Source organism: Aptenodytes forsteri, unplaced genomic scaffold (assembly GCF_000699145.1).
Source record: "Aptenodytes forsteri isolate BGI_AS27 unplaced genomic scaffold, ASM69914v1 Scaffold174, whole genome shotgun sequence".
In the NCBI taxonomy this organism is placed as follows: Eukaryota; Metazoa; Chordata; class Aves; order Sphenisciformes; family Spheniscidae; genus Aptenodytes; species Aptenodytes forsteri.
The window spans coordinates 613,400-628,013 of record NW_008794603.1 but is presented as its reverse complement, the minus strand read 5'-3'; the positions used below and the strand labels follow the sequence as shown (position 1 = coordinate 628,013).

At 36.7% G+C, this 14,614-nt stretch overlaps 1 protein-coding gene across 31 annotated transcripts in view; it reads left to right on the top strand.

Annotated features, from left to right (window-relative positions):
- NEB (nebulin) overlaps positions 1–14,614 on the top strand; it is a 136,443-nt gene that overhangs the window by 117,651 nt on the left and 4,178 nt on the right. For 13 of the 31 annotated variants that reach the window (XM_019470416.1, XM_019470440.1, XM_019470434.1 and 10 more), the window contains 11 exons: positions 158–262; positions 1,086–1,178; positions 3,629–3,721; positions 5,196–5,288; positions 5,750–5,842; positions 8,989–9,081; positions 10,482–10,574; positions 11,155–11,247; positions 11,738–11,830; positions 13,377–13,469; positions 13,750–13,842. In XM_019470416.1, the coding sequence (XP_019325961.1) occupies positions 158–262; positions 1,086–1,178; positions 3,629–3,721; positions 5,196–5,288; positions 5,750–5,842; positions 8,989–9,081; positions 10,482–10,574; positions 11,155–11,247; positions 11,738–11,830; positions 13,377–13,469; positions 13,750–13,842 (1,035 nt within the window). Of the gene's footprint in view, positions 1–157; positions 263–1,085; positions 1,179–3,628; positions 3,722–5,195; positions 5,289–5,749; positions 5,843–7,037; positions 7,131–7,642; positions 7,736–8,988; positions 9,082–10,481; positions 10,575–11,154; positions 11,248–11,737; positions 11,831–12,800; positions 12,966–13,376; positions 13,470–13,749; positions 13,843–14,614 lie in introns of those variants that run through there. The other 18 variants (XM_009273141.2, XM_009273139.2, XM_019470414.1 and 15 more) reach the window with 17 other exon arrangements.

Genomic DNA, 14,614 nt, shown 5'->3' with positions numbered 1-14,614 from the left:
GGTACATCTTTATATCACTAATGATGGTGTTAAAATGACCTCCTTATAAGGTGTACTTGAAAATATTTTTTTTCCCTCATCTTCAAACAAAACTCTGTGCGTAAATTTTCATGGCATAGAGTCAACATTTGACATTTTACTTTAACTTTTTCAACAGCTTCAGTATCAGTGGGACCTACAGAACAGTAAAGGAAAAGTTACAGTTGTACAAGACACACCAGAAATGCTGCGTGTGAAAGAAAACCAGAAGAATTTCAGCTCGGTATAGTTATTTTCTGTTTTCAGTTCTCATTCCAAAAAATACAGTTTACTATGTTTAATGAAATAACTATTTTTGGCTCTTATCTTACAGGTACTTATGTTCTTGATCTGCTTAAATGTGTATAAGAACTTTTTCAAACAAAACTAATTTTATTCTAAGCAGATTTAGCTGGTTTTTGCTACCCCTTTTGATCTACTGTTTTTTGTGGAGCGCCCTGATTGCACACTTTCACTTGTACATAGCTGTGATATAGTTAAACAATCAATCCTGTACTTAAATTGGTATTACTAGTATCTACCTTTCTTTTGTCCTGTTACCATGTAAGTAGTGTATTCTTGTTGTGTTGCAACTGTCTTCTTTCAGTGAAAAGTGAACTGTCTGCCTGATTTGTTTCACGTTTCATATATTACCATGAAGTGCCTAAAGTCTGCTGTATCATTTTGCCACTAGCACCATTAGCATAGTAAGTAACTAAGTGGAAGACATTTGTGTAAAACATAATAAAACAAATTAGAACAAAGGGAACAAATTAGAACAAATACTAGTCTTCAATCCTAAAATTAGCCTACAAATGTTTTGACGTTCTACTTAAAATGCTTGACTACATATATAAATGATCAGCCCCTTTTTTGCATGAACGGCACTCGTAGTAGGACAGACTGCAGATAGGCAATAAGGCAGTGACTGGAGATAATCCTCCAAGTTGGCTTTCGGCCTGCACTGTTGTGTACAAATCACTGTCATGAGTCTGTATTCACTCTCTAGAAGAAATAATGTTGTGTTTTGTATGCTTAACCTTGTTGTCTTCATTCTAAATGTTAAGATTTTATATAAAGAAGATGTTGGAACTGGAACTACTATTGAAAAGACACCAGAGATGCAGAGAGTTAAACAAACCCAGGATGCAATTAGCTCGGTACAAAAGAATTGATTTTTAATACTCTACCAGTGCTAATTCAACTTGAAATAATAATTTTTTCCCCTTCTTATTTCCTTAAATGTTGCTAACAGTGGCTTGGCAATAATCCATCCAGCTAAGGGTTACTTTCTAAATGTTTTTGCCTGTTGTTACTTAAACAGTAATCTTTCTAATGATTAACATTTCAATTTATTACTTACAATCCATTTCTAAAACATGAAAGCTCTTGCCATCATTTTTAATCTCATCGCAAACACAGTTTATTTGGCACAGAATCAAAGAGTCATTTAGGTTGGAAGGGTTCTCTTGAGATCATCTACTCCAACCCCATTGCCCAAGCAGGATCAGCTAGAGCAGGTTGCCTACGATCATGTCCAGTCAAGTTTTGCAGTCGAGTTTTGAATATCTCAAAGGATATTGTGGAAACTCCCTGGGCAACCTGTTCCAGTGTCTGACCACCCTCACAGTAAAAAACTGTTTTCCTGTGTTCAGATTGAATTTTCTGTTTTTTTAATCTGTGGCCATTGCCTCTTGTCCAGTCACTGAGCGCTACTGGGAAGAGTAGCTCCCTCCTCTTCATTCCTTCTCACTGGGTATTTATACACATTGAGAAGTTCCCCCCCGAGCCTACTCTTCTCCAGGCTGAAGAGTCCCAGCTCTCTAAGCCTCTTCTCATATCAAAGATGCTCCTGTCTCTTGCTCATCTTTGTGGCCCTGCACTGGACTTGCTCCAGTAAGTCCGTATCTTTCTTGTACTGGTGAGCCCAGCACTGGACACAGAACTCCAGATGTGGCCTCACCAGTGCTGAGTAGAGGGGAAGGATGACCTCCCCTGACCTGCTGGCAGCGCCCTTAATGCAACCGAGGATGTCGTTGGCCTTCTTTGTCATAAGGGTGCATTGCTGGCTCACAGTCAGCTTGTTGTCCACCAGGTCCCCAAGGTCCTTCTCTGCAAAGCTGTTTCCCAGACAGTCAGCCCCCAGCATGTACTGGTGCCTGAGGTTATTCCTCCCCAGGTGCAGGACTTTGCATTTCCCTCTGTTGAACTTCAGGAGATACCTCTCAGCCCATTTCTCCAGCCTGTCGAAGTCCCTCTGGGTGGCAGCACAACCCTTGGGTCTATCAGCCAATCCTCCCAGTTTTGTGTTCTCTGCAAACTTGCCGAGGGTGCACTCTGTCGTGGCATCCAGGTCACTAGTGAGGATGTTAAACAGTATTGGCCCCAGTTGTGACCCCTGGGGTACACCACTGCTGACTTGCCTCCAACTGGCCCTTGTGCCACTGATCAAAATGCTCTGGGCCCGGCCATTTAGCCAGTTTTCAGTCCATGTCACTGTGCACTTACCTAACCCAAACTTTGTTAGCTTGTCTGTGAGGATGCCGGGGCAAACGGTGTCAAAAGCCTTACAAAAGCATGTCTCATAAAGCTTTTATATTATATAAAAAATTGTAACACTCTAAAATTGGAATAATTGTATGTATTACTTTTCTTTCGAAACCTGTAAATCTTTTTCATGCTTTTTTTGAATGCTGACATCATTTCAGTATAAAAGATACTAACATTTCAGCCAATTTGTTTCATGCATAGTATGTTAAATATGTTCTTGTGAAATGCTATTCTTTTTTTCTGTTATGCTAAAGTAGAAATGCAAATAGCACTGTAATTGTTAAAATGTTGTATGATGACTCTCACCTTTGGATATGATAGATTTTTACAAATCAAAAATTCTTTCATTGGTAGAAAGACCAAACGGTATCAGGTTCAAAGGTATTTACACTTGTTTTTAGAAAACCCTTTTAGTAAAGTGCCATTCACAGTGACATCTCATCAACAGCTAAAGTCACCTTCTAACAGATTTCTTGTAAAGATGATGGGAATACTTTAACAGCAACTCTCTGCTCATGTTAAAGCCAATGAGATCTTTTAAACTTTCAGTCTTCTCGAGATCAGGATAATGCTCTTTATGTATCCACATATGACTCTAGGTGCCTATTTCACATTAGGCTAAAATTTTTAGAAATTATTTAAAATTTTTAATATCACAATTTTTTGGAACACAGTGTAAGAAACCTTGAAATGGTGCAGTTGTTATAAATCAGGGGGTTTGTTCTTGCTGAAATTAAGCTCCTGGGAGATGTTAGATACCCAAATTTTAAGTTTCAGTTGAAAAAATCTGGCTCAAACAAGACTCTGCTTTTTTACCCTGAGCTGAGTTATTGTTAAACTGCTTTGTAGAAGTGTGGCAGAGTTAGCTATCAGATAACTAATAGAAGGCTCCTTGATGATTTCCTCCTATCAGAATACATTTTGTACCTGAGATCTGAATGAGTTTGTAAAGTGTAAAGGACCTGTGTTTCTTTATTCATGTAACTTCTTACACATACCTGCGTCAGCTGTGCTTTAATGTAAGTCCTTTTACTTCTTTCTGATGTCTGCATCTTTGTAGATTAAATACAAGGAGAATATTGGAAAAGGAACTCCAATTCCTGATCTCCCAGAAGTGAAACGTGTCAAGGAGACACAGAAGCACATCAGTTCGGTAATGGCCGATATTTTCTACTTACCTATATACTCATGCAGAGCTCAAGCTCCAAACTTTGGTAGTGTTTGTGGGTATTTTTTGTTGAAAAGAGAACAGATCTCTTAAATCCCTATATTCAGCAGCAGGAAGTTCAAATATCTGAATTTTGCAGTGATCATTAGAGTCAGCCACTTCCCTGTATTACTTCTGTGATCTTTTCTAAACACAGAACTAGAAACAAAAAATACCCAGATGGTGTCTTACAATTAGTCTGAAAAAAATGGATCAGCTAGAGAGAACTTTGTGGAAAAAAATAATTGGAGCCTTTTTTGTAGTCACAAAACCTAGTGACAATTATAAGTGGGAACAGTACCTGGCTCTTCCCATATCTAGTTAAGTATAGATTTTAATAACCACAACGTGCTCTCCTGATTTTGAGCCACTACTGCTTTACTTTGATCTCTGCATACACAATGGAGGCAGGATACAGTCTTGTGATTATTGGTACCTCAGATGTTTGCTATACAATGCTGAGGAGCAGTGACACCCATATGATGAGTATCTTACGATCTTCCATTCCTGGTTTTATAAGTACTGTTTCCCTTTTGAGCTGTTTATGATACTGATGTTTTTTACAGCTCACTTTTGCACAATGGGGTTGTTTCTTCAAATGATTCTTCTTTTTTTTCTTTTACATAATTTGTTTTCCCTTGCTGTGAGCATTTTATTTTTGTATTTTTTCATTGTTTCAATGACATCAAGCAGTGAATTTTTTTTTGTTAGCTCTTTTTGTTGCAAGCATTTTACTAGTTGCCAGAAGAACCATTAGTGCATTTGTAATGTATTTCTACATGATTATGTTTTAAACCAACCCAGGCATCTCCTATGCAACTTCTTTCATGAAAAATGTAATTTTTTAAATGAAACAATTACAGGTTAAGTTAAATCTAATAATATGAGAGCTAAAACTCTATTGTTTTTCTTGCTGGAGACTTAAAGCAAAGTAAAATAGTGGTGTTCCGAACAAATAGTCACAGAGATCAAAATGAAATGGAGCCCACAACTAAGTATTTTCATATTAAACATGTTTATAAAAGGTTCAGCTGTTTGTTAACACCATAAAAAAAACCCCCAAACCTCCAGAAATGCTGACTGCCTGAAAAGTAATACTATTACATTTCCTAAACTAAGATGAAAAGCAGAACATGCCTACCTTTCGTGCCAGGTCAGCAGAACATTTAAACTTGTGACCTACTATAATGAAGTATTCCATTGACTTCAATGTGTTCAAGCACCTCAACATAGACATTAAGTACTTTGCTGAGCTGGTGACTGTACTTAAAAAGATGCACACTAAGATAAATTGTGCACATATTTACATATAATCCCAGATTATATTTACCTATGAACGAGGTAAATTATCTATCCAAATGTACTGTAGTTGTGGAAGGAATATGATATTCTCACCTTGCTGGGTGCTTGTGTTCTGCAGGTATTGTACAAAGAGGACCTAGGGACAGGTATCCCAACACCTGTCACTCCAGAAATAGAGAGAGTCAAACGCAATCAAGAACACATTAGCTCGGTATTTAAAAAAAAAATATATAACAACTTATTTTTGCATAACATCCTAACATATAATCTGTTTTTCTTCAATGGTTTAGAATCTCACCCTGCTCCTGTCTTTTCCCTGGCAATATTCTTAACTCATTTATATTCCACCTGTTTGTGCTTTAACCTTTTTTGGTGATTTACAACTTTACACGCATTTCTTTTAAGAACCAAAACTGGAAGTAAGCTGTGACATTAACGTGGTGTTTCTCTCCATGTTTGTTTTTTCTTAACCCTTTATCTTCTAGTATCTGTAGTTATGTATTTACAGAATAATCAGCCATCAGCCCCTTCCTTAATACTTGCCTCTAGAACAAGTGTGAAATTAATTAAAAAGTGATCCTAATGCTAAACGTAACTCACAAAATAGTCAGATTTAATGATTTTGCCTGTGTTGAGTGCTTTTTTTTGTGGAAACTTTCTTGTACCTCACAGGTGTTATACAAAGAGGGCTTAGGGACTGGCATCCCCACACCGGTTACTCCAGAGATGGAGAGAGCCAAACGCAATCAAGAGAACATTAGCTCGGTATTGCTAAATAAAACAAATGCAAATCAAATCCCTTTAACTCCTCCATATTAAATTTTTCTTTCAGTTCTTTGTTGAACTTTGAACAACCCTTTCTTAATCAAATCACTAAAACCCTGTCAGTACCTTATATTTTTTTGCTTTTTCACTCAGTCTAACTTAATTGTCATTAAATTGTTCCAGCTGTGAGATTTTAACCTCATTTACTCAAAGCAGTTAAGCAGTACCTTATTTTTCTTCCCAACGAAATAGTAGTAGTCTGAGTGATGTCACTCTCCTCCTCAATAACAAAGTCAATCCTCCTAACAGTCTTCAGACTCACCACACTGGTTGCACTGCAAATGAAAAATGAACTCTTAACACTTCCTGAAGCAAACCTAATGCAACTAGCGTGTGTTGTCTCTTTTCCTGTTTTTGCTGTTTTGGATGCTTTCTTATATCCTACAGGTCTTTGTAAGAAAACCTGGGTGGCATCCTCATATCACTGCAATATGAAAAAATGACGAAAATTGCATGTATAAGGAAAAATTACTGTAGTAATGAATTTCTATCCAGATTGTTTCTACTCCTAACACATTCCAGTCAAATGACCATTACATCATAATTTTGTTCTATATTTCTGTTTTAATTAGAGCAGCTTAGGACTAATTTTGACTCACTCTGACCCAATTCAGACATGACTGATACGAAATTCAGTCCTGACTTGAGATTAATAGGACAGTTCAGAGAAGCCACTGTTGTTAAAATTTTCGCTACATTTAATTGTCTCTGAGGTCATCGTGGCTCTCTTTTACACTGGTGAGCCTATTCAGAAATCTGAGAGGCAAAGCTGCTCATTCAAGATCTTTTGTTTGAGTAAGGAAATTCCTTTGGGCAAAAAGACATAAATGCAAAGAGTTTTCAGGTAACAGGGCTCGAGCTATGCTTTGCACAAAACACTCCTGCAGTTCTTGTTGGCATTATTTATATGCACCCAGGTGAGATGACAACAAACCTTGTAGTAAGATTAGCTGATTATTTGCATTGACTTTTTTTTGCTAGCCTTCAAACAAGGCTGACAAAACTCTCTTTTTCATACTTTGAAGTTTCACTATATTAAATTACTTGTCTTTTCTCTCTCTCCTCCCTGTCCTCCTCTTTCCTTTCCTTTCCTTTCCTTTTTTTTTTTTTTTAATACTTCCCTGTTGCCACACAGGTGTTGTACAAAGAGGGGCTGGGGATTGGAACCCCAGTACCTGTAACTCCTGAGATGGAGAGGGTCAAACGCAATCAAGAAAATTTTAGCTCGGTACTTTTTTGTCATTTAAGGAAAAAAGTTTCCTATAACTATTTAACACCTGTAAATTTTCTACTCTCTCTAACTTATAAACATAGAAACATCCCCTTCCTGCTATTAAATTTTTTAGTCATTGTTAGTTATATTTTCTGTACTCCTTTTTTAAAAGATTTTTCTTATAATCATAGCACTTGACCCTTCATGTCCTTTAATTTTTAAAGCTTTTTTTGTGAAGCTTAATGTATTTTGCATTTTTAAAAAACACTGGTTTTTTTATTTGCTTAATTCCATTCCTCTAATGCTTTATTATTCTGTTGAAGCATATCTAAGAATTTAGGATGCAGTATTTCTAGCTATCAGAAGACTTCCTCTGCATTTATCACAATTGTTAACTGTTTTGTACTTCCTAACTTTTCCTGCTTTCTAGTATATTTAATTGGCATAAAAATTACATGTGTTACCTCCATCAAATGCAGTAATTTTTTTTGTTCTTAACTTTTTTAAACTCCCGTGTTACTATATAGGTGTTATACAAAGAGGATCTGGGGACAGGAACCCCAACACCTGTCACTCCTGAGATTGAAAGAGTCAAACGCAATCAAGAAAACTTTAGCTCGGTATTTTTTTGAATTTGAAAAGCAGCAATTTCCCTTTTAATCTATTTTACAATAATTTTAACACCAAAAAAATACTCTTGTATTTCCCTGTAATCAATTTACACAAAAAAGAATATCCTGTTCCCCATGTTTTGACATTTTTTCCTCCATAATTGTTACTTACTTTGTTTTGACTAGATCATCTTACTAATGATAACTTTTAGATTCTGTGTTCCCATCTTTCTTTTGACTCTGAACATATTCTTTTCTTTAATATCTGCTTTCCTTTTGTTAATCACTTCAATCCTTGGTTGTTGGGTTTTTTCCCTGGTTTTACCGCATATAAAAACTAAACTATTTATTGCCTGATACAAATCTGTGAAAATGAGCTCAGTATAACAGTGCTCTGATACATGCCAGTGTAACCTGCTGTGATGTTTATGGAATGGGTAAATGAAACAGACTTGATTTCTTTATTCCTTCTGCATTGTATCTGATGCCTTCTTCCTTTAGGGAGTCTTTAATATTGTTGCACAGAGACGGTGGCCCAAATCTCCAGCTGGTGTAAACTGCTCTAGATATGGTGATAGCACAGGTTTGCAGGGTAAAAAAAGTAGTAGCATTAGGATGTTTCTCGGCGTGAGGAAAGTGTCATGTAAGATAGGAGAGCACTAGTAATTATAATTTCTCAGGTACCATTTTCACACATACGCCTTTATTATGACCATGTCTCTGTGTCCTTCCTGTAATAAGCAAGCTAGATTCTTTGATGATAAACTCTGGACAACAAATAGTGTTTCACTCAGGGAATGGATGACACACGACGCTGTATACACATGTTGAGGGGTGTGTATACAGAAGAACTTTTAGGAAGGTGCATTAGGACCTGGTCCTCCAATGACTCAATTATGGTCAGGAAGAAGTTTACCTCACTGCTGGTGAAAAGCCAATAATATACTTCATTATAATTTATATAAGACTTTAATCTTCTAAATACTCACCAGTTTTAAATGTCCACCTTGAGAAGCACTTAAGTAAGTCAGGAAGGTATTCTAGCATTCTAGTAGAAGTCATACCGATATATTAGTGTTTAACTCTATCTTCAGAGTTTTAAACTAGTTTTTTATTTTTATGGATTTTTTAATCCCTATGTTTATTCAGGGCATCTCAGAAAAACACCTCTCATGTTCTGCGTGTTCTCTCAGCAAGCTGCGTGTTACTGTTGTTTGCTTGTTCCTTTTTTCTTTTTTTAATATAGCCATGTTACCCCACAGGTGTTGTACAAAGAGGATCTGGGGACAGGAACCCCAACACCTGTCACTCCTGAGATTGAAAGAGTTAAACGCAATCAAGAAAACTTTAGCTCGGTATTTTTGAATTTGAAAAGCACAAATTTCCCTTTTAATCTATTTTAAAATACTTTTAACACATAAAAAGCCATTCTTGTTCCCCTATAATCAACTTACACAAAAAATAATATCCTGTTCCCTTTGAGATTTTTTCCTCTATAATTGTTACTTACATCATTCTTGTTCCTCTTTTTTTATTATGTCATCTTAATAATAACTTTTAATTCCACCTTTCTTTTGAGTCTTTGTTTTGTGTGGTGGTTTGGTTTTTTTTTTTTCTGATTTTACTTACTTTATATATGAGAACTAAACTATTCAGCACCTGATACAAATCTGTGGCTATGACCTCAGAATAACAGTGCTCTAATACATGCCAGTGTAACCTGCTGTGATGTTTATGGAATGGGTAAATGAAACAGACTTGATTTCTTTATTCCTTTTGTGTTGTATTTGATACTTTCTGCCTTTAGGAAGTCTTTAACGGTTTACTGTTGCACAGACAGTTCTTCTGTATAGCTCCTGAGAAGCAAATAGAGAAGGTATTGCAGAGTATTAGTGTTTAGCTGTATAGCTTTGAGGAGCATTTTAATCTGTTTTATTCCAAGCTTTGGCTCAGAGTGACTTTGAAAAATATTCAGGCTGTTCTCTCAGCAAGCTGCGTGTTACTGTTGTTTGCTTGTTCCTTTTTTCTTTTTTTAATATAGCCATGTTACCCCACAGGTGTTGTACAAAGAGGATCTGGGGACAGGAACCCCAACACCTGTCACTCCTGAGGTTGAGAGAGTCAAACGCAATCAAGAACACATTAGCTCGGTATTTTGTGGAGGAAAAGAAGTATTCCCTTTAACTCCACTTAAACAGAACTTTTTAACCTGTATTAAAAATGAACAATTCCACTCCTTACTTCCATGTAATCAACTTATAAAAACATCCTTTCTTCTTCACTGTACTATATTTTCCCATGTTACTGACCTACCACTTCTTCACATATGTAATTATTTACATTATCCTAAATATTTTTTAACCATTTTCCTCCCTGTTCCAACTTCCTTTTTCTATATGTTTTCTTTTTTTAAAATTCTATCAGTTTCGTGTTTTAACGCTGTTATCATGGAAGAGGGAGGGTCTGACTTTCTAGCAGGCTTCAGTGGTAGTCTAAAAGCTCTCCTCCACCGTGAAAATGTATTTGACGTAAGAAGGCTTCTGTTGGATTTGTTGCACCGGCTAAGATAAAACCATAGACCTCTTTGCCTTCAGACCCTCACGGGTGCAATCCAGTCTTCATTGCTTCCAGGGGTAGCTTTTAGGGCACATTAGAGCAGCCTGAGCTCCAGCAGACTTAAATATTTGACTTCATGTTGGATGTAATTATTATTGAGTTGTGATTATGTTTTTGGATGCTTCTTGTTACTACACAGGTGTTGTACAAAGAGAGCGTGGGGACTGGAACCCCCACTCCTATCACTCCAGAGATGGAGAGGGTCAAACGCAATCAAGAAATCTGTAGCTCGGTACTTTGCTAAGAAAAAAAGTTCCCTTTAACTCTGTTTAAAAGAACATTTTAACACTTTTAATAAATGGACATTGTAACACTTGTTCCAAAATAATGCTGACCCTAGCTCTAAAGCAGCTTACATCAGTGATTACTTCTTACTCATGTCTTACTGTAGTTTACAGTGGTGACTTTAACTTGTTACAGTTTTTATTGTTTCTTGAGTGATATTAATGCCCTATTCTACTCCTAAAAACACTTAACAAACTTCACTCGTTTTCTCTGCAATGCTGACTTTTTTTTTAAATTATAATTTACATATTCATAACATCCTCAGCCCCTCAATATGGTATTTTTGTGGTCTCATTTATGTAGTACTTACTTACACTATTTATTACAAGTGATCCTGTAGTTAAAAAGGCAATATGCCAAACCCTACTCTCTAGTAAAATATTGCTAAGTACCTTCTTTAAAAATGTATAATACATAGGACCTGAGAAAATAACTAAAAGAAAAAAATGCCTTTGGCTTTAAGTTTGTCTGCGGATAGCTTTTTATTTATTGTTGCTTTCTTTTGGCTCCTTTCTTATGTCTCATAGGTGTTGTATAAAGAAAACATAGGGAAAGCAACCCCAACACCTGTCACTCCTGAGATGGAAAGAGTCAAACGCAATCAAGAAATCATTAGCTCGGTATTTTTAACAGGAAACCAGTTCCTAAAGATCTGAATGAAGTGTTTAACATAACTGTAGCAGTTTAGTAATCTGTGCTTTCTAACTTTATAAAATGAATCTGCCATGTAGCGTAAACCTCCTACCTTCTGTGCTTACAAGCAAATCGCAATACCTTCTATTTAACACTGTTTGAAGCAGGATTTTACTAGAACTAGGTTTGACCTTTTTTGGGATGGATATTGTTTCTCTGCAATTTCTTTTTAACCCTTTCTTACTACAAGTGTGCTTTTATGCAGAGTTGATTCCATACAGGGTCCATTTCTGCATCCTAGTAGACTAATGGCAAAGCTCCCGTTGTTTCTTTTGGGAACAGCATTGTGCCCCAAATCTAACCCTTTCTAAGTGTAATGATTCAAAAGCTATATTGTATGTTGTTTTGGGGTTTTTTTGGTGGTGGTGGTGGTGGTGCCTTTTTAATGACTTTTGGATACTCCTTTGTATCCTGTAGGTTTTGTACAAAGAAAATGTGGGGAAAGTGACCCCAACACCAATCACTCCAGAGATGGAGAGAGCCAAACGCAATCAAGAAATCATTAGCTCGGTACCTTAAAATAGATATATTTCTTTTTTTCCTTTGTGCTTATATCTTAATAAAGTAACATTCTAACTACCTACTGAAAGTTGATTTTAATTTAAAAAAAAAGATATATTTGTTTCTGCAAATTAATTGCTCCTCTTCTAAAATAAGATTACTTTAGTGTTAACAGTCTGATCCAGAAATGTAGGCCTTTTCTACAACTCGTTTTGTGTACCTGTGGGCTCTATCCAGACAATAATAAGAGCTTAGCATCCTTTGGTGAAGATATTCAGGTTTCTCTCTCTCTATGCTTAGTGTTTAAGCTTTCATTGGCTTTTCAGGGGTATTTGACTTTAGTGAAAACCAATCAATCAAGAAACCTAGCCGCCCCACCCTGAAAAATCCCACCTCTCTGACCCATGTGAGATTATATTGCTGTGACAGGTGACTTGGGATGCCTTAAACAGAATAACACAAAAGGAACGAGACTGTTCCTGCTCTGGATGGCGTATCAGCGATAGGTGGCCTCACGGACTGAGGAGATGTGTAGGTGTAATGGTGCAGTGATACCAGACACCCATCCTTGATACCCTTCTTTATTTGGCTGCCCAATGTCCGTGTGGCAACAAAACTCCCTCCTCCCTCCCCAAAAGGTCAGAAATTGCTTCAAATGTAGATAAAACAGCAGATAAAACATTTCTTAAATAGTTCTCTAGGGCCACAGGCAGCTTCCCCAAGCCTATGGAGCCATCGTCATAGCTGTAAGCTGGATAGAGTCCTTATTTGTTAACCAGAAAAATAACAAGCTTTTCTTTTACAGTTTATTTTTCTTAACCTTCCTTACAGCAGTAGATGTTTGGCTTTTGTGCAGTGCTGCATATCATAATCAGTCACAACTTTTTTGAAATTTGATAACAAAGTAATAATTTGTGTTCAAATCCTTTTGATTTTGGTTTTTTTTTAAGATACCGGATACATCTTCTGTATCCCACAGGTGTTGTACAAAGAAAACTTGGGGCGAGCAACCCCCACACCTATCACTCCAGAGATGGAGAGAGTCAGACGCAATCAAGAACACATTAGCTCGGTATTGTCTGGAAGAAATAAAGGGGATATGATAGAGCACTTTTTGTTAATAACTTAAGTCTGCCTGGTTTTATTTAACCCTCTAATTTTATCTTCTGTATCCCACAGGTGTTGTACAAAGAAAACTTGGGGCGAGCAACCCCCACACCTATCACTCCAGAGATGGAGAGAGTCAGACGCAATCAAGAACACATTAGCTCGGTATTGTCTGGAAGAAATAAAGGGGATATGATAGAGCACTTTTTGTTAATAACTTAAGTCTGCCTGGTTTTATTTAACCCTCTAATTTTTTTCCCTCAAACTATGAAAGTCATCTCTTTAAAATTATAGTACCTAAAATATTTTTTTGTCAATTAACTTTTTAATACTATTTTTCCTCCAACCTTTTTTTTCTTTCATAACGGATGGTGTTTACTCTAAAACCAGTAACATTACGGGTTTTAATTTGTACATTTGTGACTTTGAATTACTTTGTGATCTGTAGGTTGTATACAAAGAAGGCTTAGGGAAGGCAACCCCCACACCGGTCACTCCAGAGATGGAGAGAGTCAAACGCAATCAAGAACACATTAGCTCGGTACTGAAAGAAGAAAGACAACCACCTTATATTAAAAATAACCATTCTGAACAAAAACTCCACTTCTAATTTAGCCTTATTTTCTCAGTTTTCCTTATTTTTGCCTATTTTTCCCTTTGATTTTTACCTTTTGCTCTAGCAAATAACTTTCTAGATGCTTTATTTCCCGAGATCTTTTCTACCCCTGCAGTGATGAGTATGCTTAAACAATAACACCATTTACAGAATGAGCTATGAATTATTCCAGTGTGATTTGTGGACACCTTTTTCTACACTGTAGGTTTTGTACAAGGAACACCTGGCAAAAGGAACTCCAACACCAATGACTCCAGAGATGGAGAGAGCTAAACGCAATCAAGAAAACATCAGCTCGGTATGTTCTATTCATTCAGCCAATAAATGATAATACATTAAAAAGTAACATTTCAATCCCTGAAATCCTTACTGAAATTAACAGTGCAGATGTTAACATAACTACCTCGCTATCTAGTTTGGAAGTATTAAGTAACCATACTAAAATCAAATCCTTTAATACTTGCTTTTTATTTTCTGCTGCAACTATTTCTTTCTGTGTGATTAACTGCTTTAGTTTGGTTTGGTTTTTTTAAACAACAGTTGAATTTTAAATAACATATGTTGCCTTCAAGTCTCTTGCAAATATCTTGTTTTTACTGGTCTTCTACTGTATGACTTCAGTAACAGCGTGTTTTATGTTAGATTTCTGACATTCTCTATAAAAACATGACAAATCTGGAAATGGTCGTCTTCTTTAGGCCCCTTTTTGCTAACCTGTTACTCCAGAGGTAAATCCTGTCATACCCCATCCTGTAAATGTCTATATACAGAACAGATCATCAAATCACAGAATAGTTTGGGTTGGAAGGGACCTCTGAAGGTCATCTAGCCCAACCCCCCTGCCCTGGGCAGGGACATCTTCAACTAGATCAGGGTGCTCAGAGCCCCGTCCAGCCTGACCTGGAATGTTGTCATGGCTTGCTCAATAAATCCAGTAATACAGTATCTGCAAACAAACATTTACGGAAGCGTGATGCAACTGCTATCGCTCAAAAAAGAAACGCTACAAACCCAGCAAAAATTGTACTATTTCAATGATACAGATCTAATTACGTCATCTGTTTCACACT